General features: G+C 43.3%; 1 protein-coding gene across 4 annotated transcripts in view; it reads left to right on the top strand.

Annotated features, from left to right (window-relative positions):
• The window catches only part of LOC149350824 (transcription initiation factor TFIID subunit 4-like), an 89,795-nt gene extending 65,142 nt beyond the window's left edge, over positions 1-24,653 (top strand). For all 4 annotated transcript variants that reach the window (XM_089579977.1, XM_089579976.1, XM_089579978.1 and 1 more), the window contains 10 exons: positions 3,159-3,281; positions 3,391-3,537; positions 6,613-6,797; positions 10,711-10,880; positions 10,956-11,086; positions 11,364-11,489; positions 15,795-15,851; positions 19,550-19,660; positions 19,780-19,830; positions 22,281-24,653. In XM_089579977.1, coding sequence (XP_089436103.1) covers positions 3,159-3,281; positions 3,391-3,537; positions 6,613-6,797; positions 10,711-10,880; positions 10,956-11,086; positions 11,364-11,489; positions 15,795-15,851; positions 19,550-19,660; positions 19,780-19,830; positions 22,281-22,388 — 1,209 coding nt within the window. In that variant the 3' untranslated portion in view covers positions 22,389-24,653. The remainder of the gene's footprint in view (positions 1-3,158; positions 3,282-3,390; positions 3,538-6,612; positions 6,798-10,710; positions 10,881-10,955; positions 11,087-11,363; positions 11,490-15,794; positions 15,852-19,549; positions 19,661-19,779; positions 19,831-22,280) is intronic.
• Positions 24,654-24,854: the final 201 nt, after the last annotated feature.

Here is a 24,854-nt window from a genome sequence, read left to right as displayed (position 1 = left end):
GAACTCGCGCAGCATGTCCGCTGTCAATGCGTAGCTGTTCCGCATTCCATCACCAAGCAGAGCAGCTCTTCTTCCAGTTCTGGAAACTTGCACAGCTTGCCTCGGAAAGCGCACTTTTTGCAGTGCAGCTTGTGTTCTTCAATGCATCGTTTTGGTTGCGCTATCCGCAGGCGTACTTCATTTCCTGCCAGCCACATGCTTGCCGTGTTCGAAATCGAATTCCAGCCACATAGCGTGCTAAAATTGCAACGTTTGGCGGCAGCACACAAAAGCCACAATTGCGGTGAACTTAACACTTTGCCACAACTCCCACTCCTTTGAGAGCCACAAAAAGCTGGAGCTGGTGATACTGATGCCAATATGGATAGCGGGAGCTCGCGGTGGAAGAAAAAGTTGACAACGATGATGATGAGACGCAGCCTCGGGCGCCATCCATGGGCGGCACCTGGAAGCTCCTGCGCATGTATGTGGCCTCCGCGATCAAGTGCGCCATTGCTGGCAGCCGAAGCTGATCGCGGAAGCCACTGCGCGTGCATTTAAAGGCTATTCCTGCGTGGGTCGTGGAAAGTTTGGGTGCGGCCCTTACATGGACCTATTTTTTTTAATATTTTCTTTGGGAAAACAGGTTGCGGCCCGTACGCGGGTGCGGCCCTTACACGCGTTCATACGGTATACTCTATTTCATACATAGCAGACAACGCTGCCAAAGCTAGTGCGCCTGTTCGGGGAGGCGAAGTCTGTGCCCTTAAAGTAGTTTGCCCTACAACCAAAGTGGACACAAGTATATTTCATTGCGACAGATCTTAAGTGTCATAAATGACAATCTCCTGTGCTTAATTTTACCTCTTGCCATATTTTCACCCTACAACTCATCAGGATTTGAGAATTAAAAATTACTTTGGCAGTCTGATATGCAGCTGGTAGAACGAGTTGCGCTTACTCAATCCGCGCCTAAAAAGTAGTTCACACGCAGTGAAAATTAACCCAGAGGGTCCGAGTACTGAGTGCCTCAGAGCTTTGATCGTAATTTTCAGTGCCACCACTTTGTTTTATACTGCTCTTTGTTTTCTTCCAAAAGCTCAACAAGTCTTCGAGAAGGACAAATGATACGTGGCGGAGTAATATGGTTTCATGGATGTACTACTTCCGCAGCCTCCGCAGAGCTGCCTGCTGTGTATGATACGGAGTATAGGCATCTTAAACCTCTTTTTATGCCCCTTTTTCTAGACGCGGGTTAATTTGAGGATAAGTTCGAAAAGGGCAATTTAGAAGTGAGAGGCCAAAACATAGCTACCGACAAGACGTTTTATCTGAGTCACTGTATGAAGCACTACCCACACTAACGGCACCCCTATCTAGAATCTTGTGCATTTAAAATCATCGTTGTGATGTTGAATGTTTTCACACTACAAATGAAGGCAGGCTGGTTTTGCTCAGACGCAGGAGTGCTCTGAAGGTGATTGTCAATGTATTCAATGAAATATTTGTAATACATCAAAAAAAATTTTGCTTTGTTTAAACCTGCGATTTCCATGTGTATGAAATAATGAGCAAACAATAGGGTATATTATGTCTAGCAGAAGAACAAACTGTTATAGTGAACTGCCTTGTGCTGCAAAAAATTGCCCGAAAAAAAAACGAACTGCTTAATAACCTGATTTTCACCCAAATTTGAGCTCGAAAATTGTCACCCAATTTTTACCCCCTGAATTGCGGAAAGAATAAAACCTGAAAATGAAGGGCCTTGTTGATATGATGTCAGTCTACAAGGCGATTGCAGTGTTTTGAAATCACTAGAATTGCCACATGCTTTCATATTCTGCACAGTTAAAACTGTAAGAAGTGCTGCGAGAAATTTGTTTCAATCATTAATTCTATTGTGTCTTCATATTGTCACCTGAATGACTACATTTCATTGATTGCGCCATTCACGCAGCTGCCTCGTATTTTGAATATTGGACTTGAGCAATACATGAGAGGACAGAATAATGTCAGATGGAATGTGCTATCAATTTTACTCATTTACTTGCGTCATATGCTTTTGAATTTTCATCCAAACTTGACTGATCACTTCATGGGAGAAAGCTGCATAGCGACACCATTTCCTGTCCCTATTGGTAATGAGGCAGCTTTCACCAGTCTATGTCCTTATAAGGGTTTATGAGATTGCTACATTTGCATGAGATTGAGGGTATTTCGGGAATTGCATTGAAACTGCAGCAAGGGGCTTTGAAACTAGTCACCACTTATCATAAAAGGTCTGACCTTGTTTCCAGTTTACCATCACATAATAACGTCGCATTAAAATGATGATTTTATAGTCAGTGAAGCGAGCCGAAAAGCAAACCAAATGAGGACCACCTCACATCGACAGAATCTGATCACATGTGCGGTTCACTGGATCTGAGTAGTTATACGCACATCTCTCTATCTAATTTTTATTTGCACTAAAAATTGACAACGTGGGCCAATAAAGGGATCTGTTTTATTCCAGGTGGTTCGTGCCGGTTGTCTAGCAATCACATGTATAATTGCGCATCATATTATCCATACCTTTATTACATTATTTCTTTAAAAAATTAGCCAGGACCACATTAGTCCACCACAGAAATGCATGTCGCTGCATAAATTGGGGACACTTAACTGGGACTCCGCTGTAGTAAAACAAATTTAGCAGAAAATTGCTGGTTTCATGTAAGGGCCACACCTCGTCAATTGCTAAAATAAAGTTCAGCCCTTACATGAGTGCATACGGTATTTTCAGTCTGAATTCTTTAACGTAGGCTTTTGCCTTCTTCTCGTTGCTGACAGGTCTCTACGCCAAAATGTGTTTATTCTTATTGTCTGTACCAGTTAAGCATGTACTGCCGTGTACAGCCTTGGTCAAAAGACCTCAGGCGACAGGGTCTGCTTTTCTGCCCTTTAGTGGATCACATGTGGCATCCCTAAAGCTCTGAACCTCTGTGCTTATCAAGACCTTGTGATTTCTGAGGGTGCGGTAAATACAGCACTGTGCATTTCTAAAATAAACCATGTGGCCCGAAGACTATTGGCCAAGGGTGTACACTAAGCTTCAATATTAGCAGATTTATAATGCTCTTATCATGTGTAGATATGAAATTCACCATTGGTGGGGACATCTTTGCTGCTAATTTCAGAAAAGCCTTCCATATTTGCGGCACTCTCTTATGACAAAAGAGCTAACCATTGAAGGAGTGCGGCCACCACCACAAGGTGCAGTGACGTTGCCATCAACACCAGCCATTATCCCCAATATCCAGGTATGTTGCATCGCAGTAGATTTCTCAAGCTTGATGGCGTGCGTGCAAGAGCCCTCTCACAGAAGTGTCTGTGTCAGTGTGAAGCAAGTTGATTTATTTTGGCACGCAGCAAGTGGCCGGAGTGGCGCGGCCAACGGTGCCTCATGGAACAACCCAGGTGCGAGTGATGACACCGACAACGGGTGGCCTGGCAGCTCAGCTAGCTAACACTGCGGGCATCCAGAATGTTCTTGCTCAGCATCAGCGATTGGTCACGGTAGGCTGACGTGCAAGCTTGAATTGCACTGCTTGAGTTTTTTAATTGCTGAGTGTAGAGTGAAGGTTCAAGGAGCTTGAACAAAACTTCAAAGATGCCCTTTAGTTCCTACTTTAAGGTTTATCGTGTACATGTCAAGTGCAAATTTTTTTTCCATGGTGGAGTCCTAATACAATAAAACCTCGATAATTCGAACTTAGAAGAATTTCGAACTGCTGTCCCTGTGATTGCATTGTTATGTGTTTGTTGCTTAAAGTTCATGCTTAAAGTTTATGCGCGCCGTGATGCCATCCTGCAGGAAACTACAGAACAAAATGCAGCGACGGGACGAAGCACACAGGGTGGGGGGTTGTATGTGTTGACTTATATATTTCAAGTCAACTTTCTTTTTGGTCAGCAAGGGCTATGAGCAGGATGGTCGACTTTGACGCGGCAATGTACGGTAATCGCAAAGTTCGTCCAGTAAAGGTAGCATGTTCCCACAGTGGAATTTTTAATTTTTTCTTTTTTTTTCTGCTGTGGTGAGTTAATTTGAAAACCCGGTTAATTAGCATATTTTTCGTGCTCCTGATGGCTTTGAATTAACGAGGTTTTACTGATCAGTGTCCCAACACTAGTGCTGTGTGCAATATGTTGAGATGCTCATAGAATGTTGGCATTTAAAAAGTCACTGTATTGATGAGTCAAATATCTGGGACCTGCTGTGCTCACACCTTTAGTAAAGAAAGCATGCTTAATTACAAAAAATAGAAGTTCGGTCAGCTGCATAGATTTTCTTTGATGGAGTAGGTGTAGTCATTAATTGTGCTTACATTTTCTGGCACATGCCTGGTGAACTCAGCATCATGTTCCATGTTTTGATTTTTGCTTAGAAAGTGGCATCGCAGTGCTTTTTATTTTGTTCTGTGAAATACGGTGCAGCAGCAACAAAAGTATCCTTGTCATCCAACAAGGCGAATGAATAGTGGACTTGCAAACCTAGAAAGTATTGATGCAAATTGAAGTCGCTGTATTGATGCAAATTGAAGTCGCTGCAAATTGAAGTCGCATATATGGTAGATTTCTAGTGAACTGATCAGTTCTGGCTTCAATAACCATATTCTGTGGCATTATTGGGTTTGGATCTCTATGTTGTTTCTTGAAGTAGGTGTTCACATGAAGTGTAGACACAATACTCAAAGAAGGGTTGGGATTTGTGCAAGGGCACTTATGACATTTCATTTAATTTATTTTGCCCCTTACTGCTTAAGGCATTACAGAAGGGAGTAGTACTGAAATAGAAACAAATGACATAATGTTCAAAATAAAAGTGCATGATATAAAGTTATACCAATGTTAAAAAGCTCCTGAATATACACTATTAGCTAAAGCTAAAAATGAGCTGTAGTAGCTCCAATTCACGACTTCTGCAGGAAGGTAGTTTCATTCTTGTGCGGTACGGAGTATGAATGACTGAGTGAAAGTTTGTGTGGTTTATAGTTCAGTGCCCTCTTTGTGACGATGGTTGATGTGGCTGGATATGTATTGAGGGTAAGGGATGAGATGGTGGTGGAGTGTATGGTGGTGGTAAAGTTTATGAAAAAGGCTTAGATGAAAAATATTGCTGAGCGATGATATCCTCTTATAATTAGGTAGAATGAAACGAGTGTAGTTATTCAATTCAAGTGAAGTGATTAGTTACTCGTTGTAGGGATTCCACACTAACATAGCTTGTGGAACACCTGTCGTGAACCATATCACATGCTACTTTTTTGGAATGATTGTGTGCCTTATTCTAAAGTTATTACTGCAGTATTCATGCAGATTCCACTTTAATATGTTGTCACGGTAGGCAAGCAAGTTGTGCTTTGGTTTATAGGATCACGTGGGGCGGTGTAGAGGTGTCCGCAGAAATTTCTGAACATGGCAGCCACAAAAAGGCTTAATTTCATGGTACTTTAAATCGTGCAGCTACGAAATGAAAACTGTGCTCTCCATTTTCCTTATAGCATTTTCGATAAATGGCACAGGTGTGCACTGGTGCGCAATGTTATCTTTGTTTAATTGCACCTTTGTACATAGAGCTCCATTGCCTTGGGCTCCTGTGCACCGCAATGGCTTGTGCAAGTTGATCGAAAATGCCATTAGTGATCTCACAGTACACCCATCAGTGTCAGGCCATGCTTCCAGGCAGCAAGAAAATGAATTTTTTTCATGACTTTCATGCTCTTAAAACTTGAGCCACTAATGATGTGTTCAGCTAGTAGTGGCTTGCACAAAGTGCACTATTGCATCACAGTGAAATTATTTTGGCTCGTTAATGCAGCTGTCCACTTTGAAATCTTCTCTAGCTCACAGCATGAAGATTTAACATGCCTAGCTCACACTGTGCTCTAAACATGACAGAAGCCAACACTGCAGTCATACAGGACGTACTACGTCCGCCGCTATGGACGAGGGTGGCACTGGTGAACACACTCAAGGTTCGGTTACACGACACATAAATATCCCCGAAAGCAAAAGATTGGATATCTGTCGCTGTAGCTCAGTTGGTAGAGCACCGGACGTAAAAATCAGAGGTCGTAGGTTTGGATTCCACCGGCGGCATGTGATTGTTTTTTCTTCTGCTTTTATTAACCTCCCATCCATGAAAAACTACAAAGTTAAAAAAAAAAAGACATGCCCTATGCTCCTTGGTTTCGGTGACTTGGCTTCCGTCATGTATGTCGTAACAAGCACCTCTTTCCATTCCCTTGTCTGCTGGACCATGCTCTAAAGTTAATTATAGTCTTGACCATGGCGTAAAAATCTCCATTCACGGTGCAAATTTTTTCTCATTTCTAACATAATTTCGAACTCGAAACACAGCTTGCTTACGCTGGTAATAAGTGCACTTTGCTTTCAAGTAGCAATTCATGTAGCTTGAGGCTGATGTATAGGGTAGTTGTCATGTGTTCCATATGCATTAAACTTTATGAGACGGCCTAAAATTCAGCATGATGTGTAACTGCTTGCGGAAACTTTTTTGCAGCGATATTTTCTTTGAGTTGAATCAATTGCTCACCTGAGAATGTTGATGTCTTTGGTGCTGTGTAGCCTCGGCCAGCCACAACAGTAGTAGCTCCTGGTACAAAGAGTCTCTTGGTGGCCAAGACAAGCAACTTGACTGCAGCCTTGTCACCAGCCACTGTGGGAGCGCTGCAGACAAAGGTGGCCACACCTGTGGCGACACGGACACCTGTCACTGCACTCAAAGAGAAGCGCACATACTCTTCACTCAGGTGCGTACATGCCTCTGCACTAATCTAAGAATAGACTTCACTTTGTGCCCCAAGTGGCCGGTACTGCTCTCCACATGGGCTGGCTGCTTCATATGTTACAGAGGCAACAAAACATGCGTGGATCTCGTAGCTGGAACCTCCTCTGTGTGTGCAGATGCTGTTTGTGTTAATGTGAATTGCCTGCATTGAGTTGGGTGCCAAGAGCCATGACAATTGTAGTAGTGTAATAAAAATGCAACCTGAAGGCCTGGCTGGCTGAAATCTGTCTCCTATATGGTGCAGCAGTTCCATTTCGGGAAGTTTACGGTATTAACTAAGATACTTATCACCACTCCTGAGATGACAGTCTTCAATGACAGTTTTCATATTTTATGTTTTCATTCTGGCAAGTGCAGCCACAACTACTAATTCTAACACTTGACTTCAAGCTTGACCTCTAGAGCTGTAGCATTACTTGATGTATCAGGTAATTTTTATTTTGTGGTACTTAGTGGTGCAAGTTCTTTTGGTGCACCGAAGGATTCAGGCTATGCATAGGTTCACATCTCATTTTGCGCAGCAAATCTGAAAGTCCACAACTTGGGCTCGCTAATTGACACTGCTGGTGGTGCACACTGCATTATAGTGGTAGAATTAACTAAAATGAAAAGGTGTTTCTCTAAGTCACTGACTGATTTTTCCGGCTCTGTGGGACCCGTAAATTGGTCTGTTTAATCGAACAGTCTCAAAAATCTGTGAGCTTCAAAAAATACTTTGCTTCAAAAACCTGCTCGAAAAATTGTGAATTTTGTCATTCCCCATGTTCCACTTGCCAGCAACACTATTAGCTTTTACTTCAGCTGGCATGCTTCATTGGTGCATTCAGACTTTGTTGTCATAGTTTTGCTATAAATATTGACAATTTTTACAAAAAAAGACTCCACACACGGAGGCCACACCGTGATATTGTCTACGGAGAACTCATCCTACAGATGCGCGCTGCATGCTGCTGGTGCTGCATACCAAGCACTTTCGGATGTCATACCCGGAGTGTCGTGGCAAAAAGAAAACTCGGCAGCACACTGCTATGTGCGTTTTTGTCTGTCAGCGAGACAGAAAATTCAGGAGGTATCATTCCATTACTTAACCACCGCTAGCAACTTGAAGAGAAGGAAGCTTTGAGTGCAGAGACTGCATATTGGCAGGCCAGTCACAGCGTCAATGGTCGTGTGTTTGCGGCATTTTCAGGGAAATGACTAATTTCTTCCAGGTAAGGACTCTGTGCAATTATAGCTTTGTTTGGTTTTAATTGAACAACTACAGTGATAATTGTGGCTGGTCGTTGTAATTGCTGCCACGATGCAACCATAATGCATGCAAAATTGTACCTCGTCGTAACTCAAGGTGCAGTTAAAGTGCCGGCAGTGTATTTTTTCCCTCACTGCGTTTTATATTTTGGCAGTTGTGTCTGTTCATTCTAAACACTCCTGTTTCACAGTCCACAAAATAACTTCTCAAAGCAAAGAGGCGAGCACATTACAGAAAGTATGAGCCAGCGGGCAAAGAAAAAAGAATACAGCGTTGAGGCAGGCTGAATTAACTTGACGGCAATTGGTAGGTTTGCACGCTAGACCCGATTGGTAAGTTGCTGTGCATCCATTTCAAGCCTGGGAGTTGGATCACCAGCAAGTGAAAGCGGGAACAGGAGCCTGCGTCTACTACTTGTGCCGTCACGCCTCCGAGGGTGTGCTCCGACTCGATGCTTTCGAGTTCACGATGCAAAACACAGATGTGAGCCGGCTTGTATCGTAGTGCTTGAGTGGTCCTCTGCAGAGCAAACAAAACAAAATTTTACAGCAGGTACTGGAGGCAGGAGGTTTCTGCAATTAGCCGGGACAGAAGTTGCTCGTGCTTTTCCTCCATCTGCCCTCGCTGTCCAAGCTGCATAACAAAAAGTGTGCCGGAAGTCGCATGCCGGAGGTCACGTATTTTCACGAGGACTACTGGGACTCTGCCCATCGTGCAGCAGCATCGTATGCATGCACAGACGTGCTGAAATGACAAGCCAGCTGGCAAAGCGAAGCCCTCACTCCAGTGTAAAAAAAGTATGGCATAACGGCGTCTCCTAAAGTCTTTCCCTTCTCCGTGGTTCGAAGCAGGTGGTTGGCCATCTTGTTTTCATTGTATGGTATGTGGGAAAGCCCACTTGCAGAATTTCGCACGAGATCCAAGCCTGGCATATAAAAGATGGAAAAAAAAGTGAAGATGACGCCTTAGTACCATTTTTCTGACACATCTGACTCACTTCTTCGAATAATTTGTTCAGGTATTGTAGCTTTTCTATAATCGGATCTAGAAAGCCGGCGGTATTCGTTTGCTGCTGAATATTCAGGTATTTTCAAATATCCATTTCTCGAATCGAATATGAATTGAATAACAGACATATTCAATTTGTATTTGAAATTTTGAATATTCACACGCTCCTACATTTCACTTGTGGTTAAAGTGCTTAATAATTAATTCTGATTAGTTACTTCATTACCACAGATTAAAAGCACGTCTGCTTCTAAATTCTGTATGAGTTTGATTTCTGGAACATGCCGCAGTTTTCTTCAACCCTCGGGCCACATGATGTGTCATTTCCTGTATGTACCATATTGTTACGGCTGTGTGTATAAAATGTTTTACAGTGCATTTCCCGAAAGGCATCTTTTCGGATTTTATCTGGCATTCAGTTGATCCCACCAACTCTGAGGGGATCATGAAATATAGTTTGATATATCGATAATTTCATTGATAGGTAAGCTTATCTGTAACGTAGAAGCAATAATACAGCGCAATTACTCTAGTGACCCACTTCTTACATCAGTGGGCCATCCGCTGGCATGCTGGCAGTGCTGTCTAGGCGTCGCTAGGCCTAGTGTGCTTCACATTGAAGTTATAGATGGTGCGTTATAACTGGCCACTGCTTATTATAAGAGAGATAATCCTGTTACCAGTGCACTATGAATAGAATAATCTCATTAAAGTTGATCTGCAGTTGGTTGCGCGATGCCTATGGCAGCAAAGCAAATGAAGTATTCCGGGTGAGGGTCACCACTATGCTTCGCTCAATGGCTTCACTCAGGAAACTTGGGAAATGGCATGCGTAACACGAGCCTATGATAAGGCTCAATTCGAAATAGTGTTTGGCTCATGTACACTACAAAGTATGCTATTTTTTTAGTGTACGCTATCCCACATGGCCATTTTATATATACTGGCACTGCATTCTGCAGCGTCAGAATGTCGCTTTTGCACTCATTGCAGCTTTGGTAGTACCTGCTGCAAGGAACTACTGAGACTGATTATAGGCACCAGCATTGGGAACATTGAATAAAATGGTACTATTCGGTCAAAAGCTTGCTGTACCTGTGGCTTTTGGGGGGTCAAATGCATGTACTAGTGTCACTTACTGTAGAGCGGCTGTATTTTCTTCTTTACTTCTTTCAGCTTGTGAACACACTGTGCAACGTTGCCTTCAACTACTACTTTATTAACTAGTACCACACGGAGACCTGTTCATATCCTGCAACGTCTTATTTATCATAGATGTGTTCAGGTTTAAGCTTACTATGTTGCATATTTTTTTTCCACCATCTGAAAAAAATGCGCTTCAGAAGCAGCAGGAAAAAATACACTTCAGAAGCAGCAGTGCCTAGTGAACCTAAGTTGACAACATTAGTTACTGCTTTTCATATGGTTAGAAAAGAGTATAAGTGAACGCTGCCTGTGTACCATAAACATATGCATGCTTACATAGTGTTCTAAGCACAAGCATTTTGCGGAATGTTACATCATTTGTTTCATTTGCACATTTAGTACAGTGTATGCTACAAAGTATGCTGTGTAGCATAGGCTGTCAAGTCCTGAAAAGCTGTGGTTTTCTTTGCAGGGATGATGATGACATCAACGATGTGGCAGCTATGGGTGGTGTCAACCTTGTGGAAGAGAGCCAGAGAATTCTTGCATCTAATGCGGAGATTGTCGGAACACAGATAAGGTCCTGCAAAGATGAAAACTTCCTCTTCACGAACCCTTTGCAAAGAAAGATCACAAGCATAGGTATGGACATATTAGGCAGAGGGGCATTGTGTGTTTGCTCAGTCTTGGCACTTATTTTTATTGTTCATCTTGCAGCCGTGAAGTACGGCATTGAAGAAATCCCCTCGGATGTTGTTGCCCTCATTTCCCATGCAACCCAGGAGCGGTTAAAAACGCTTGTGCAAAAGCTGGGTGTTGTGGCTGAGCATCGTCTTGAGAACATCAAGGTATGGAAAGATATGTTTCTGTGTTGTTTCATGAAGGTTTCTGAGATGTTGTCACACCTTTCTGCATCTACAGGTAGTAGTTATTTGTTCACCTTGTTAAAGATGTTGGTTTGATGAATGAGCATGGCTGACGGCTGGATAATGTGGTAGTTTCAGCCATTGCGTAGGCATTTGAGAAAACTCCTAATGTTGTGTATCCTTGGCGAGAAGTCGATAATGATTACTTTTTGCCATATTTTTTCTTGTCCTGTGACTTATATCTTCGGTCATTTTTCAGACTGACTCCCGGTATGAAGTGACTCAGGATGTTAAAGCACAGCTCAAGTTTCTGGAAGAACTGGACAGGTTAGAGAAGAAAAGGCATGAAGAGCAGGAGCGAGAGATTTTGCTTAGGGCGGCAAAGGTAAGTTCTAGGTTTTCCAAGTTTTGTTTGTGGCATTGGCAAACTTGCAGTGAAATTGCAATACGTTGAAACCTTGCTAATTTGAACTTACTTAGTTTGAAATTTCGGTTTATTCTAAGCAACCCTGTCGTCCCATTAACATCAGGTGCATTAAAAGGGCTCCCTTTAATTCTAACTTCACTTAATGCAAACAGATTTTTGGTCCCCGTCAAGTTTGAATTATTGACAGTTGATCGTGTAAATATGTTCATGGAAATATTAAGAATTACATGTTATCTTAGCATGTTACAATAGTGTAAATTTAATAGATTAGTAGTAGAAACTAAACTTGAGAACAAAAAAAAAAATGACAGAGAATGCTTACAACATTCGTATACAGTATACAGGCATGCTGTACATACAGGCATACAGTACATACAGGCATACAGTATACAGGCATTCGTATACAGGCATACTAGGGTCATAACCACTAGGTTTGTGCCACGTAGAAGGCAACGATGAGCGGGCAGTGCTGCGGGACGGAGCACTCATGCTAAGCCAGGCTAGGTGCTAGGTTTGTGCTCCCAGTCGAACAAGCAGGTGACAGTTTTGCTAGGGTCAGAACCACCGGATTTATGCTATGTAGAAGACTACAATGAGCGGGCAGTGCCGTCTAATGGAGTGCTCATGCTAGGCCATGCTAAGCACTATACTCGTGCTCCCGGCGCAACAAGAAGGCGATGATTTTGCTGGGCGTGAACCTTCGGATTAGTGCTTTTGTGCTAAAATTATAGGTGCACTCATGAAGCAATTCTCATGATGTGTAAATACGAGAGCATTTATACATGCTGCTGAGTGTGTCGCTGAGTTGTTGTCTGAGGCTTGGGGGGTGAAGGTTGTTTTGGTGCAGCAGCTCGCTTCACTCGTTTCGCTTCATTGCAATGGTCTGGTACTTAACCGGCAGTGAACTGCCACTGCTTTGCTGTCTTGCCTGATGATGTAAACACGAGCAATTCAACTTCAGATGATGAAGACTTCATAAGCCGCGTTTACGTCAATATGACAGTAGTAGTAGCAGAAGACCTTTATTCGGCCATAATTTACAGTCCAAGCATGTCGAATGCCTGGGCGGCCAGACGTCGCTGTTCTTCTTCCCCTTCAGCGCCAAGCCGCTTGAGCCAGGTGGTGATGGATAGAGAAGGGGGGATAGGAATCTGACTGCTGAGCATTTGGGCAATAGAAGAGGCAATGGGCCAGATCCGCATAGATAGAGGGGCAGTTGGGACAGGAAGGGTCTGATCGATAGTGATAGAGAAAGAGGCGGGAGGGGGTGATGACTGCATTTAGATATGCCAAAGAAGGCAAGCCTCCGGCACGGTGAGTGATAGATGAGGGGGTGTGTAAAGGTGTTTGTTGAGACAGAGCTCGAGGTAAACGTCCTTTATGGTGTGGCGCTTGGTGAGTCTCCCACCATCCTCTGAGAGCTTGGACCAGGGGATTAACGGTGCTTGGTAAAGAGTGTCGCAGGCGAGCTGATGGGCCAGCTCATTGCCATCAATCCAGCGGGCACCATATTTGCTAGCGTATCTTGCGGAGCCGACACGCCACTGTGTGCATGTACGACATCAAGTCTGTCGGTACGGTGACCCCTTGCCCAGTGCATGCGAGGGAGGGGTCCAACCACCCCCATCTTGAGTGCAGTCTGCTTTGTTATCCTGCTGAGACGGTATTGTATAGCACTGCAAAGAGGAGGAGGGGCACCTCCAAACCTGTTTCCATTCTCTGCGAAAGTCAACTTGCCTTTCTCAATCTTGCGCGCTTGATCGATCGATTCCTGCCCACAGGGATCCTTGGGGACAGCTTAAGCCCTTTTATAAATGTCAAAAGCCAGCCTTCCACACACAGTGAAAAAGCAGCTTGGCACAGCTGCCTTTCTTCCCCTTGTTGCAACTGCCATGCGCGGCTTAACCCCTTTACTAGACTACAATACACAGCAGGGATGTGCAGAAAATACGTGAAGCATTACTCAGACTCCAGAAGCTTGATGGAGCCTCTTTCATGTCGCGAATATGGTTTCAAAATGTTTTGTGCCTCTGGTAATGTTTCACCTCCCAGGGGAACCTTGGACATCATTTATGGGCTAATATCCCACAGCTGTGCGCAGCTGAACACCTTTCTTTTTGACTCAGTAGCACGGCAGCAGGAGAGCTTTCCTGGCGGGGACGTAGAACTGGTTGCGCGGCGATCGCTCTGGTATTAGGGGAATGTTTGATGAATGCCAATCGTCTGCGTCATAGCCCCACCTCACCACACATTTTTTTGTTGCTTTTACATTCTGCTGTATTAACAGAGTTGCCTCCACTCGTTTATGCTTGAAACTGTTGTCTCGGGACAGCATGATATGCGGGAAATGCGATTATCAAAATTGGAGAGTGGGGGCGCACAAACTTGTGAGCATGCGGAGACTGTGCACCTGTATACAATAAGCGGACACCACCTGTGTCTATTAGCCTCAAATTCCACTCCCTCATTCAATGATGGTTTGAAAGCGTGCATGGTTGCTCAAAAAAGAAAAAGAGACAGCAATACAGCCCAAGCAAAAAAAAATAAGCCAAGTTTATGCAAGCCCCAGTTCGAGAAACCCCGCGTGCACAAACACAGTGAGCACAGCCAAAGAAGAAGTTGAAAGTATAGTATCATGAAAATATCCCAGCACCAGCACATCGGGCGGTTAAACTTGCTGTGAATTTCAAATCCATGCAGAAAGCATACACAGCACTTTCAGAGCGTGCAAAATGCAAACCACACTCTCAATATGGATGAAAATTGTGCCTTAACAATGTGGAAAGAAAAAGGGAGGAAACATTGCAGACAAAATTTTGGTAGTTAGCTTATTTTTTTTCAGGAAATGGCAAGAAAGAGCAACATGCTTGAAAGTATGATTTTTCTGGGTATTTACCTATGCCTTGTAAGAAAATTGAAGCGTTAATAAAAAATCAGTTCGCAACATTTCCTCGCTTTACTAAAAATAAAGACATTGCCGCAACTCCCGTGAAAATTCGACCAAATATGGACACGCTAGAGCTTCTGAAAGTGCACATACTATATGGGCACTCGCACTTGTGAACCCTCTTAAGTGGCAGGCTTGCTTTGTGATGATGTAGCCATGATCGTGCAAGTTCACTCCGAAATTAATTTTGGATGTTATTATGTTCAACTATCTGTATGCTTTTTCACAAGGTCCCCGAATACTGGAGCGACTGCCGCGCGACCAGTTCTACGTCCCCGCCAGGAAAGCTCCCCTGCTGCCGTGCTACTGAGTCGAAAAGAAAGGCGTTCAGCTGCGCATAGCTGTGGAATATTAGCCCATTTAGACCAAAATTTTATAGCAAAACTGAGCATGGAAGCATTTCAGGATCGTAATTTATGGATACCTCTCTGCCCACGTGTGCACTGATAGTCATAAGTTTATGGAAGGCGATATATTAACGAAACAGTTAATTTATTCACTATCTTTAATCGCACCCTTTAAAATATAAATATCCTCATGAGACCTCGCATTCATAATAATGCACATTTGTATTTTATGGAATTTTTTTTAAAAATGCATCACTCCTGCCTCCAGGCGTGAAACAATAGGGGTGCTTTGAGCAGCCTCCCAAGTTGGTTTATTTGTCTAAACCACATTTCTGCTCCCAGCGGCCAAATAGCTGCCAAGTCTTACGTGGTTTTCCATAAGATATCTTGTAATTTTGATTTAAATACCCATTCTCTCGTGCATGTATTTAACTAAATATATGCCATATAACTTTGTTGCATGTTTATGTAGGCCCAGAGGCCCGTAGCAGAGAGCATGGAGAAAACTCATAAGGGAAGAACTGCTGGACCTGTGGCTGTCAGATTTTGTGTGTACATTCACGGGACTACCGAGGCGTGATTATGTATTTAGATTAATGCTGACAGGCCGAACTTTTGCTCGTGTGTGACGAAGACATGCAGCCTAATTGTACATGTGCAAACTATATAGTGCACCATTAAGTCTGAAGCTGTGTGGCCTGGTTCAGATAAATAGAATTGTTCATCAATGTTGCCTTCCGTGAACCTCTGACAGCAGGTCTGCATTGATGTACACCATGCATACATAACACACAGAAAGGCATGCAGCTGTTGCTTGGAGTAGTCAGAAGAAAGTGCTGAATCTTAACATTGTGCAGTCATTGGAATTATTTTTGCCTGTTGTTTAACTGTGTTCAAAGGCTTTTGTGGGTCAGTTTTATATCAGAGGTGTTCTAAGAGCTAACCAACTTTTCCTGCCTTTTCCTGCAGAGTCGCTCAAAAATGGAGGATCCAGAGCAGTTGAAGCTGAAACAGAAGGCTAAAGAGGTACATTTTTGTTTTGTTTATGGTTCATTGACTAGGCATATGATGTTGTACATTTGACCTGTTAATTTTTTTAGTGTTGCTGCACATATGCAGGATGATATTTGAATTACTGCGAGTTGTGGGGTCAACTTACAGTTGGCAATATACAGTAAATATTATGCAATACGACCTGTGAAGTGTTTCTTTAAAACGCGTTTGCAAAATCTTTGCTTTTTTTACGTACCCCATTTTTGAAGCCTTAACTTTAAAAAATAATTAGCGTGCAAATAACATGAGTAAATATGTTAATTACCGTATATAATTCAACTGTACTTTTATTAGGTCTCGTCTTCCTTCAAACTTTGAGAAATTACACTTGCACCAAGTTTGGCAGTTAAAAAAAAAAGTGAGCGTTTGTGAGTAATGGAAGTAGCTTTGCACATTGTACTGTATTCTTAGTGTGTAAAAATTTTGGAATGCATGTTAAAAACAGGAGGCTATAGACCTTATGCAAAATTGCTGCCATCTATCGGAGAAAAGAAGAACCAGTGGAAAGCCGCCATGTTGGAGGATGACAGAAGCTCGTTCCGCCTCTGCTCTCTGGATTTAGGCGTGCCCTGCGTTAGCTTCCTTACTGCTGTGCTCGCTTGAAAATCTTATTTACTGTCACTTGAGCCTGTAAACATGACTGAATGGTCAGTCGACGTGTTTCTGCTGCCCAAGTTTCTAAGTGACTTCGCAGACACTTACTACGTGTCCAAACCACTTTCCGAACGCCACCTAGTACGGCGCTACAAGTTTTTCATGGAGTCCTACGTCAGTTTGCCGACGCTGAACACCAAGAAATGTACGAAGCAGGTGTAATTTTCGTTTACGGCTAAAAATGTGCGCATTTCGGTCTAGTTTGAGTCAGTTTTTATTTCGTTCGATACTTTTTGCGGACGGCTGTGCCGCTTGAATTATTGTTGTGGTAGCGTTTTCTGTGTGTTGCGTCGGCGCCGAAAGCAAACGATAGTAAACTTCACGCTTATGTTGGTAGTATCGAAAAAAAGTGGCCTCTCAACATGCGACGCTTTTCATTTTCCTTGAAAAGTTCATACAGCATTTGTTTGTTTGCCCTAGTGCTCTAGTGCCCTAGAGCCCCTAGTTTGCCCTAGACAGAGAAAGAAAACACTTTATTATTATTACCGGGCACATAGACCCCTAGGTCCCCGCACGACCCCACTACACAAGTGCTTGCCATTCTTGGACTATCGCCGTTAAAAACACGTAGCCCGTGAATGCAGCAGTGTCTATGGTTTTACCACGACGAGCAAGCAGTTGTGCACTGATATTTTTGGAGGATTCTACACGCGTTATGCATTCCCGCTACTAATTGGAACTATGGTACCACTTGAACGGCTTCCCTTACGGTTCTTTCTTTTTTTATTACACAACACACGGTTTCGTGGAAACCGGCCGGTAAAGTGAAATCGCTACATGCCTACAAGCCGTCGCTCCACAAAATAGGCACCTTTCCCTGGTCTAACAGAAACGATTGACTGACTTGCAGAGCGCAAACGTTCCGTGCCACGGGCACTTGACCCTTGCTAAGGTTTCCGTCGAAACAAATATTCGCACTAAAAACTAACGCGTGTAACCGCTGCGGCGGATAACGCTAGGAGCAACGGTTCTCACAAAGCGCGACCCGTACCACTGAACAGCTGATCACAATTACTCTCTTGCGAGACTGATAATCGCAGCACTTCACGGGCAATCGCAGGAGAAAAATAGCTTTTGTGTGATATTTTCTTCGTGCCTACAAAGCTTATTTCTAATTTCATTTGCTACATGGTGATAACGAAATATGTTGTGCGATGTCTCGACATGTAGCGACGGTTCTGCAACATTTGTGCCGCGGATGTCGGGGATCGCAGTCCAAAAATAGAAGTGCGCTCAAATCAAGCGCTCTTGCCTTTTTTTCCCTGGGCATCTCTGTGACCCTTCTGCGTACAGCAAGGCACTGAGCAATATGTGGGCATACTGAGGACGGTGAAACTCGAGCGCGCGCGACGAGCGTGTACCAGTACGCGCTGTGAATCCGGCGGCTATCCTCCAACATGGCGGATCGCGCGCGGCGACCGCTAGATGGCAGTGCATTTCGCATAAGGTCTATACAGTCGAACCCGGATATATCGAATTCGATGGGGATCGGAAAATAGTTCGATATAGCGAAAATTCGATATACAGATATAGGCTAAAACTGCACTCCCGATCATAACAAATTGTGGCTTACCGTTTGGAACAGCCGCGAATCACATAGTATGGGCGCGCAATGTGAAAGCGCTTTATTTCGCGGAAAAAAAGATCACTAATTTTGGGCTGCTTTTTCCCCTGGGAAACGAAGTTCAAAACACTGGCCTCGATCTTCTCGAGACTGTCCAGGTGCGAGAGCACAGTGCCTTCCATTTCGCCGCAACAGCGCCGAATCAGGCTAACGCTGACGCCAGTTCAGTGGCTGCGCACGGACGCGTTTCTTCGACAACACAGTTGCCCTCGTCGTCGCTGGAGTCGGCGTCTTGAACGCCAGCTACCGCTTGAACTTCGCTGTCAGCGTTAAAGTCCTCAACAGTCACTTCGGACGGAACGGCGCCGAGAAAATTGGACAAGTCGCGAAACGCGTCGTCCAAGCACTCATCGTCATCTAAATCTTCCGGACATTAATCTCCGGCCACTTCAAGGCCTGCCTTGCCAAAACAGTTGGCTACTGGGGCCTGCTTCACGTCGCGCGTTGAAACACAGGCACACACACAAAAAAAAACACGAGGCGCAGAAGAGCGAAGCCTATGCGAGCGGCAGTCAACGCGGCTGCGAAGGAACGACAGAGGGAAAAGAAAGAGCAGGGAGAAAGATCGGCGCTCTGGGCTTCGTTTTTTTTTTTTTTTTTCTGAGCTCTCTCTTTTCCCCAGACCCACGATGTGCCCACGAGCGACCGTTTTCTCTCTCTCTCTTTCCCCAAGAAGCGTGGTCGCCGTGCGTCTCCATGCGGCGCTCTCTCTTCGCTGATCTCCAATGACCTTGACGGAGCACACGCCGGCGGTACAGGAGGAGAGGAGGAGTGGGAAAGCTCGCGCCGGTGGGGCGCAAAAACGGGGAACAAAAAAAAAGGGCCCTGCGCCTGCTGACTGCGGAAATGTACTCCGCTGAGGCGGCTGAGGACCGGACAGGAATGTCTTTGGGGAAAGCGCACCTTCCAGGGGCGCGGCGCGGCGTTCGATATATCCAATGTTCGGCGAAAATGGAATTCGATATACAACGCAACTGTCCTATACTTTTACATAGTATTTTCAAGGGGGTAATCTGTGTGTTCGATATAGCCAATAATTCGAAATATGTGGGTTCGATATATCCGGGTTCGACTGTATGTCATTAAAGATGACCAAACACGGCGGAGCAGTGGACAGGAGTACTTTGTTGTTATTCTGGGTGGAAATAATTGATGACTCTTTGTTTTAATCATGAAATAGGGCAAAAAATTTGAAGCCTATTAAACATAGTGTCATGCCACCCTTTACTTTATAGGGCAGCTGCATTATATGATAGCCTGGATTGTTGCTTTGAGATGTATGCTGCCAGAGTTTACAACTTCTCTTCTCTGATTCAATCTTTTGCTTGCTTCTCACCATGAGGTTTCATTTTGCATTGAATATTGTTAAAGTGTCGCTGGTCTTGGCTTTCAGATGCAAAAAGCCGAAATGGAGGAGATGAGGCAAAGGGAAGCAAATATGACAGCCCTTTTGGCCATCGGACCACGGAAAAAGTTGAAGACTGAAAATAGTGGGAATGCAGGGGTGAGTTAGAGCTTCTTAAAGTGTCTTGCATGTCTTTTTGGCTATCCAGAATCTGCAATGCTCGGGTGTTCCAATTTTTTATGCTATGAGTGACACTCTTGCTTTGATCCAATTTTTAGGCTGGCCTTGGCACCGGCTCAGGTCTCACCAACTCTTTTTCAAAACTTCCAGTAAGTAAACTTTTCCTTTTTACAAGGACCGTTTTTGCTGTCATCTGGTAGAATATAGTGGCCATGAAACGCAGTGGTGTATCTTGTATAGTAGAAATGCGTCTGTATGTATGTACACCTAGTGCTGCAGTATAAACTAAATGAATTCTTTTTTAGGGAGCGAGCGTGTCTTGTGTCTGTTTGGTCTCTATTCTTAATGGGCAGAACTAAGAAGAAATGCAGTAGAGCCTTATTTTTTGTTCTGATTTGAGCAGTGTAGTAATCAAATTCAGTGCATATAGTCTCACAGCATAGATGCTTATCTATAGACGTGCACGTTTGCTGTTAATTTTTTGTTTCTGCCTTGGCGATTTGTGAGCATATTAGTCTGCTGTGTCACTTAGGGCTAAAGGTTAGTGCTTGATATCAGATTACCAGAACAAGCATCCTGGGTTGAAAATGCTGGTGAGGTTTTGTCAAGAGTTGAAGTATCCGCTCACATATGAAGTCTCTGAATGATTTTTCGGACCTGGCAGGACCCAAAAATTAGTCCGAATTATCAAACAGTCCAAAAAATTTGAAAACTTTAAGAAACCATTTTGATCAGAAAAACCAATTTGAAAAATTTTAAATTTTGCCATTTCTCGTGTTCCATTTGCAAGTGATAATATTAGCCAGAGTCATACTTTTCCCATTTCCCCACCACACCTGATGTCACTGATACCACAATGTGTGACACGGGCATGGGTCATGCATGATTCAGTTCTGCGCTACATTCTAAACATGAATTCACCAAATAGGAGTAAAAAGGGAGTTAGCTGTCCTCTAGTGCACACCCTTTTTGGGGCCAGGGCATGGTGTGCAAGCCCTCTGGTAGATTTACATCACTAAACTCACGGAATACTTACGGTTCGCAATGGACACCAATTCGTTCTTCGAAAAATGCGAAATTTTAGCATTTACGAAGATTTTAACTGAGGTTTCAAGCTCCTCTATTTGCTAACCTCAAGACCTCTGGTGCGGCGTTTAAAAAGCCTCCTCCCATTGCTAACGTCAAGTCACTATGCTTTGCTGTGGGGATAATGCTCTGTTGCCAATAGTAAGCACCGTTTATTTAGTGATTGAAATCTACTGCGGGACTTGGGCAGAGTACTATGCCCTTAAAAGGATGTGTGCTAGAGGACAACCTACTCCCCTTTTACTCCCAGGCTATACGTATATGTATAGTGTGCAGTGCATCGTGTGAGGCAAGGACAGAGTCCATTTTCATGGGCAGCCACGGCTGATGCCCATTATCAACACGATTTTGTACCCAGGTTCGCGCGCTCTTCTTTGTAGACAACCTTGATGGGAACGAAGAGCCTGTCATTAAAGAGGCCCTGAAATGCCTTGTGAGGAGAGTGCATAAACTCAATCACTGCATTGTGTTGGCGTGAACACCTGAGCAAAATAATATACTTCTGCACGCAGCAGAGAACCCACTGCGTGCTGAAGTTGGCGAGCCTTTTCTAGTGACTTTTTAATGCTTGCGCCCTCCTCCGTTACACTCTCCTGCATATGCTAGTTAAGAGATGGCTGTTAGTTAAATTTTTTCGGACATCATGCTGCTACCATGGTTGCGGCCAGTCAGTCTGCTTTTTCACTCCGGTGAATCAGGAAGCCCCCCCCCCCCCCCCCCCCCCCCCCCCCCCGGGGAATTCCCGCATGCACCACCGGTGGGGTCGGCAGAGAAGCACCAACCTTTCAGCATGCAAAAGGGACGAGAAGAGAGGGAAAGGCGATGACACTGAAATTCATATTTTGACTGATAACTGATCGTCTTCAAAACAGACTTAGAAAATTCTTGCTGGAGAATGACCATGGAGCAGCATCCTTTAACATCCCAGGCATACCGCAACTTTATTGAGAGCCCCTTTCAGAACCTCTTTAACTCAAGTAACAACAAAGAGGAAGAATATTTGTCATGACTATCCAAACCAATTTGTCCAGTTGTAAAGATTCAAGAAACCACCTTCCACAGTGGCAAAGAGTCAGCTGGTTGTGTCAGCAGAGCTCGCTCACATCTGTGTTGGGTCAAAAAATCAAACTTTTGGACTCACGGGTCCAAAATATTGGTCGTGCATATGTACACATTCCTGTGAGGAATGTGACGATTCCTCAGTAAAGTATGAATTATCAGAGTCCAAAAAATTGGTCAATAACATCTGTATTTTGCTGCAGTAGTGAATATTTACGTTGTTACAGAAAAGGTGCATTTCATTGTACTCTTGACTTACACAGATTGTGCTGTTTCATCTGTAGCAAAGCCTTGTTCAGCAACAGCTGCTTTGTCGATTGTGTTTCACCTGACTGCTTTGGCTAGAATAGCAAGGCTAAATGGAGTTAGCCAGTCTACCCTAATCTAAACAGAATTTTTGTTTTTTAGCATGGCTTTTTTGCTTGACTCCTTGCTGTTCTCTTCATATCTTCAGATGCGGCCAAGAGTGAAACGAGTCAACTTGAAAGACATTTTGTTCCTCATGGAGCAAGAGCGTGACAGCATACACAGCACACTGCTGTACAAGTCCTATCTCAAATAGAAAATGGCACACATGCAATTGCACCTTGAACACACAAGTGGCTTCCCCCCCTCCCCCCCTTAACCCTCCAGAAATCATGAGCTCTCACTGAGCTGAGTGCACACTTCTAAATATATTCACCCACTGCCTGCCCGAATGTGTTGACTTGTGCCAGCCATGTCTTGATTGCCGCCCAGTTTGCAGTACAATTTGTTGGTTCATGCATTGTTCTTTTCTCTTGTTGCTGAGGCCTGGGTGAATCTGTGCAAAGAAAAGTGGGAAGAGCACAAAAAAGAGCTGTGTTTCAAAAAATGCCACCACCTGTTATCTTTCATGAGTGGATTCTTTTTGCAGCCTTTTTATTTTGCATCGATAACTCACAAAGGAGTTATTAACCATGTCTGGTGGTTTAGAACTAGCGCTTGCTGCTTGTAATGTGAAGTCTGTTAAATATCCTTTTTTTTTTGCTTCTACTGAGTGAAAAAATCACCATGAGTGAAGTGTGCTCATGGGGGTTTTGTTGGTGTAGCATAGTATTTTAGTTCTTTGGTATACTAGAAGTTTTTGTTATTGTCCTCGCCATTTTGTGAGCTAATTGATAGTTTTGTGCAGCAGTGAAATGCTTACTTGTGTGCGCTCTTGAGACTGCAGCAGACAGCAAAAAAGGAGATTAGGAGCACATTGATAGCTGCATTTAAAAAATGACACCTGCTGCTTGTAATCTGAAGTCCGTTAAATATCATTTTTTTTTGCCTTTACTGAGTGAAAAAATCACCATGAGTGAAGTGTGCTCATGGAGGTTTTGTCAGTGTAGTGTAGCATTTTAGTTTTTTGGTATACTAGAAGTTCTTGTTGTGTGGTTCTCAGCATTTTGTGAGCTAATTGATAGTTTTGTGCAGCAGTGAGATGCTTACTTGTGTGCGCTCTTGAGACTGCAGCAGACAGGAAAAAAAAGAGATTAGGAGCACATTGATAGCTGCATTTAAAAAATGATTCTACTTGTTGTCTGATACGAATGGACGCTCTTGTGCACTGCTTTTCATTGTGCACAGGCAAGTAACAAACATGTTTTTAAGCACAGAGAATATATTTGCAGCGTATACTGTTTATAATGAGTGGCTTCTGTTATGCATGCTTCTTTATTTTGCATAGATTGAGTAAAAGTAGACAGTTGAACAGAGTTTGGTAGCACACACAATTTTGGAAATTACGCAGAAACCAGGTTTTTGTTATGTAAAAGCCTCTGATGATGATGATCACCTGTTGGTTATGCAATTGGCAGAAATGTGTATAAAGTGACATTCAGTTGTGTGTGTACTGATAAGCTGGCAACAAGAAGAAAAAAAAAGCATACTTTTGTTATTTTGTTTGTATGCAGTGACATGGCAAGCTCAAGAAATTTAGTGCTAGCTTGTGCCTGTAAAAAATTTTTGTTAATGGCAGAGTGCTCCCTGTCTACTTATAGAACTGTGAACTTGTTTTATTTTTTTCCTTCTCCTTCCTTTTCCTGTCCCAACTCATTGTACATATGTTTATATTGAAAATAGTAATGTCTGTATATGAAAGCCTTGTGTTTTTACAACAATGTATAGGTTATACTTTGTTTTCCACAGGAGTCTTTTGTGCTGTCATAACTTCTGTGATAAGACATGTAAATTTTTTGTGCATGGAGCAAAGAAAAAAAAATGAGGCTTTGCAAAATTGTTGGTTGTTGGACTGTTTTGAAAACTGATGCAACCATAAACTCCATGCAGGCGAAGTGGTATGTTGATTGCACCGTGCCCTTCCTTTTTCATACTTTTATTTTTTTTTGTGGCCCATTTTACCGCCACCCTGTCTCTTGTTTAATTTTCTATTGGGTGCTGTTCAGAAGCACTGGTGCAGTGTCTGCTGTAGGTAGGACTGGCCGTGTCAAGCTTTCCCTATCTACAACTGAGCTGCAATGGATACTGCTTGTAAATATCATTATTACGCTCCGACAAACACATAACGTGCACTGTATATGTAAGTATGCCACAAGCATAAAGCTTTTGTTTTAGTTCACAAACACATCATGTTAACCTTTGATACCAGATAGTTAGCTTATATTTCATAGTTGCTTGTAAATTAAGAAGAAATAACCTAATGTATGCACATGTTTCAAGAGATATTTAATAAGATTTTATTGTTGAGGGGATATGATCCTTGGAAGGAATTTGTAATTACTGTGTGTTTTTGAAGTGTAATGTAACTGCAATGGGACTTTTTTATGCTAAAGTCGTTCCTGCATAAAGAATGAGCATGGTACATTTAGCCTCATGACTGCTTTCTTGAGCATGGTGTGTGAAGGTGCGTGTGCACCACTATGTATGTCTCGTGTTCAGCGCCGACTGGATGTGCCCATCAGTGGCAGTTTTTTTTCTCTCCATTTTAATTTTAAACAGATTGCTGTAGCTGAGGCATAGGCATTTTGTACATTTGCATCAACTGCACAACAAAGTGGTTTCA

This window comes from Amblyomma mixtum, chromosome 3 (assembly GCF_055824585.1).
Source record: "Amblyomma mixtum isolate Tamu chromosome 3, ASM5582458v1, whole genome shotgun sequence".
In the NCBI taxonomy this organism is placed as follows: domain Eukaryota; kingdom Metazoa; phylum Arthropoda; class Arachnida; order Ixodida; family Ixodidae; genus Amblyomma; species Amblyomma mixtum.
The sequence above is the reverse complement of the archived record's forward strand: the minus strand, read 5'-3'. Positions and strand labels throughout refer to the sequence as shown.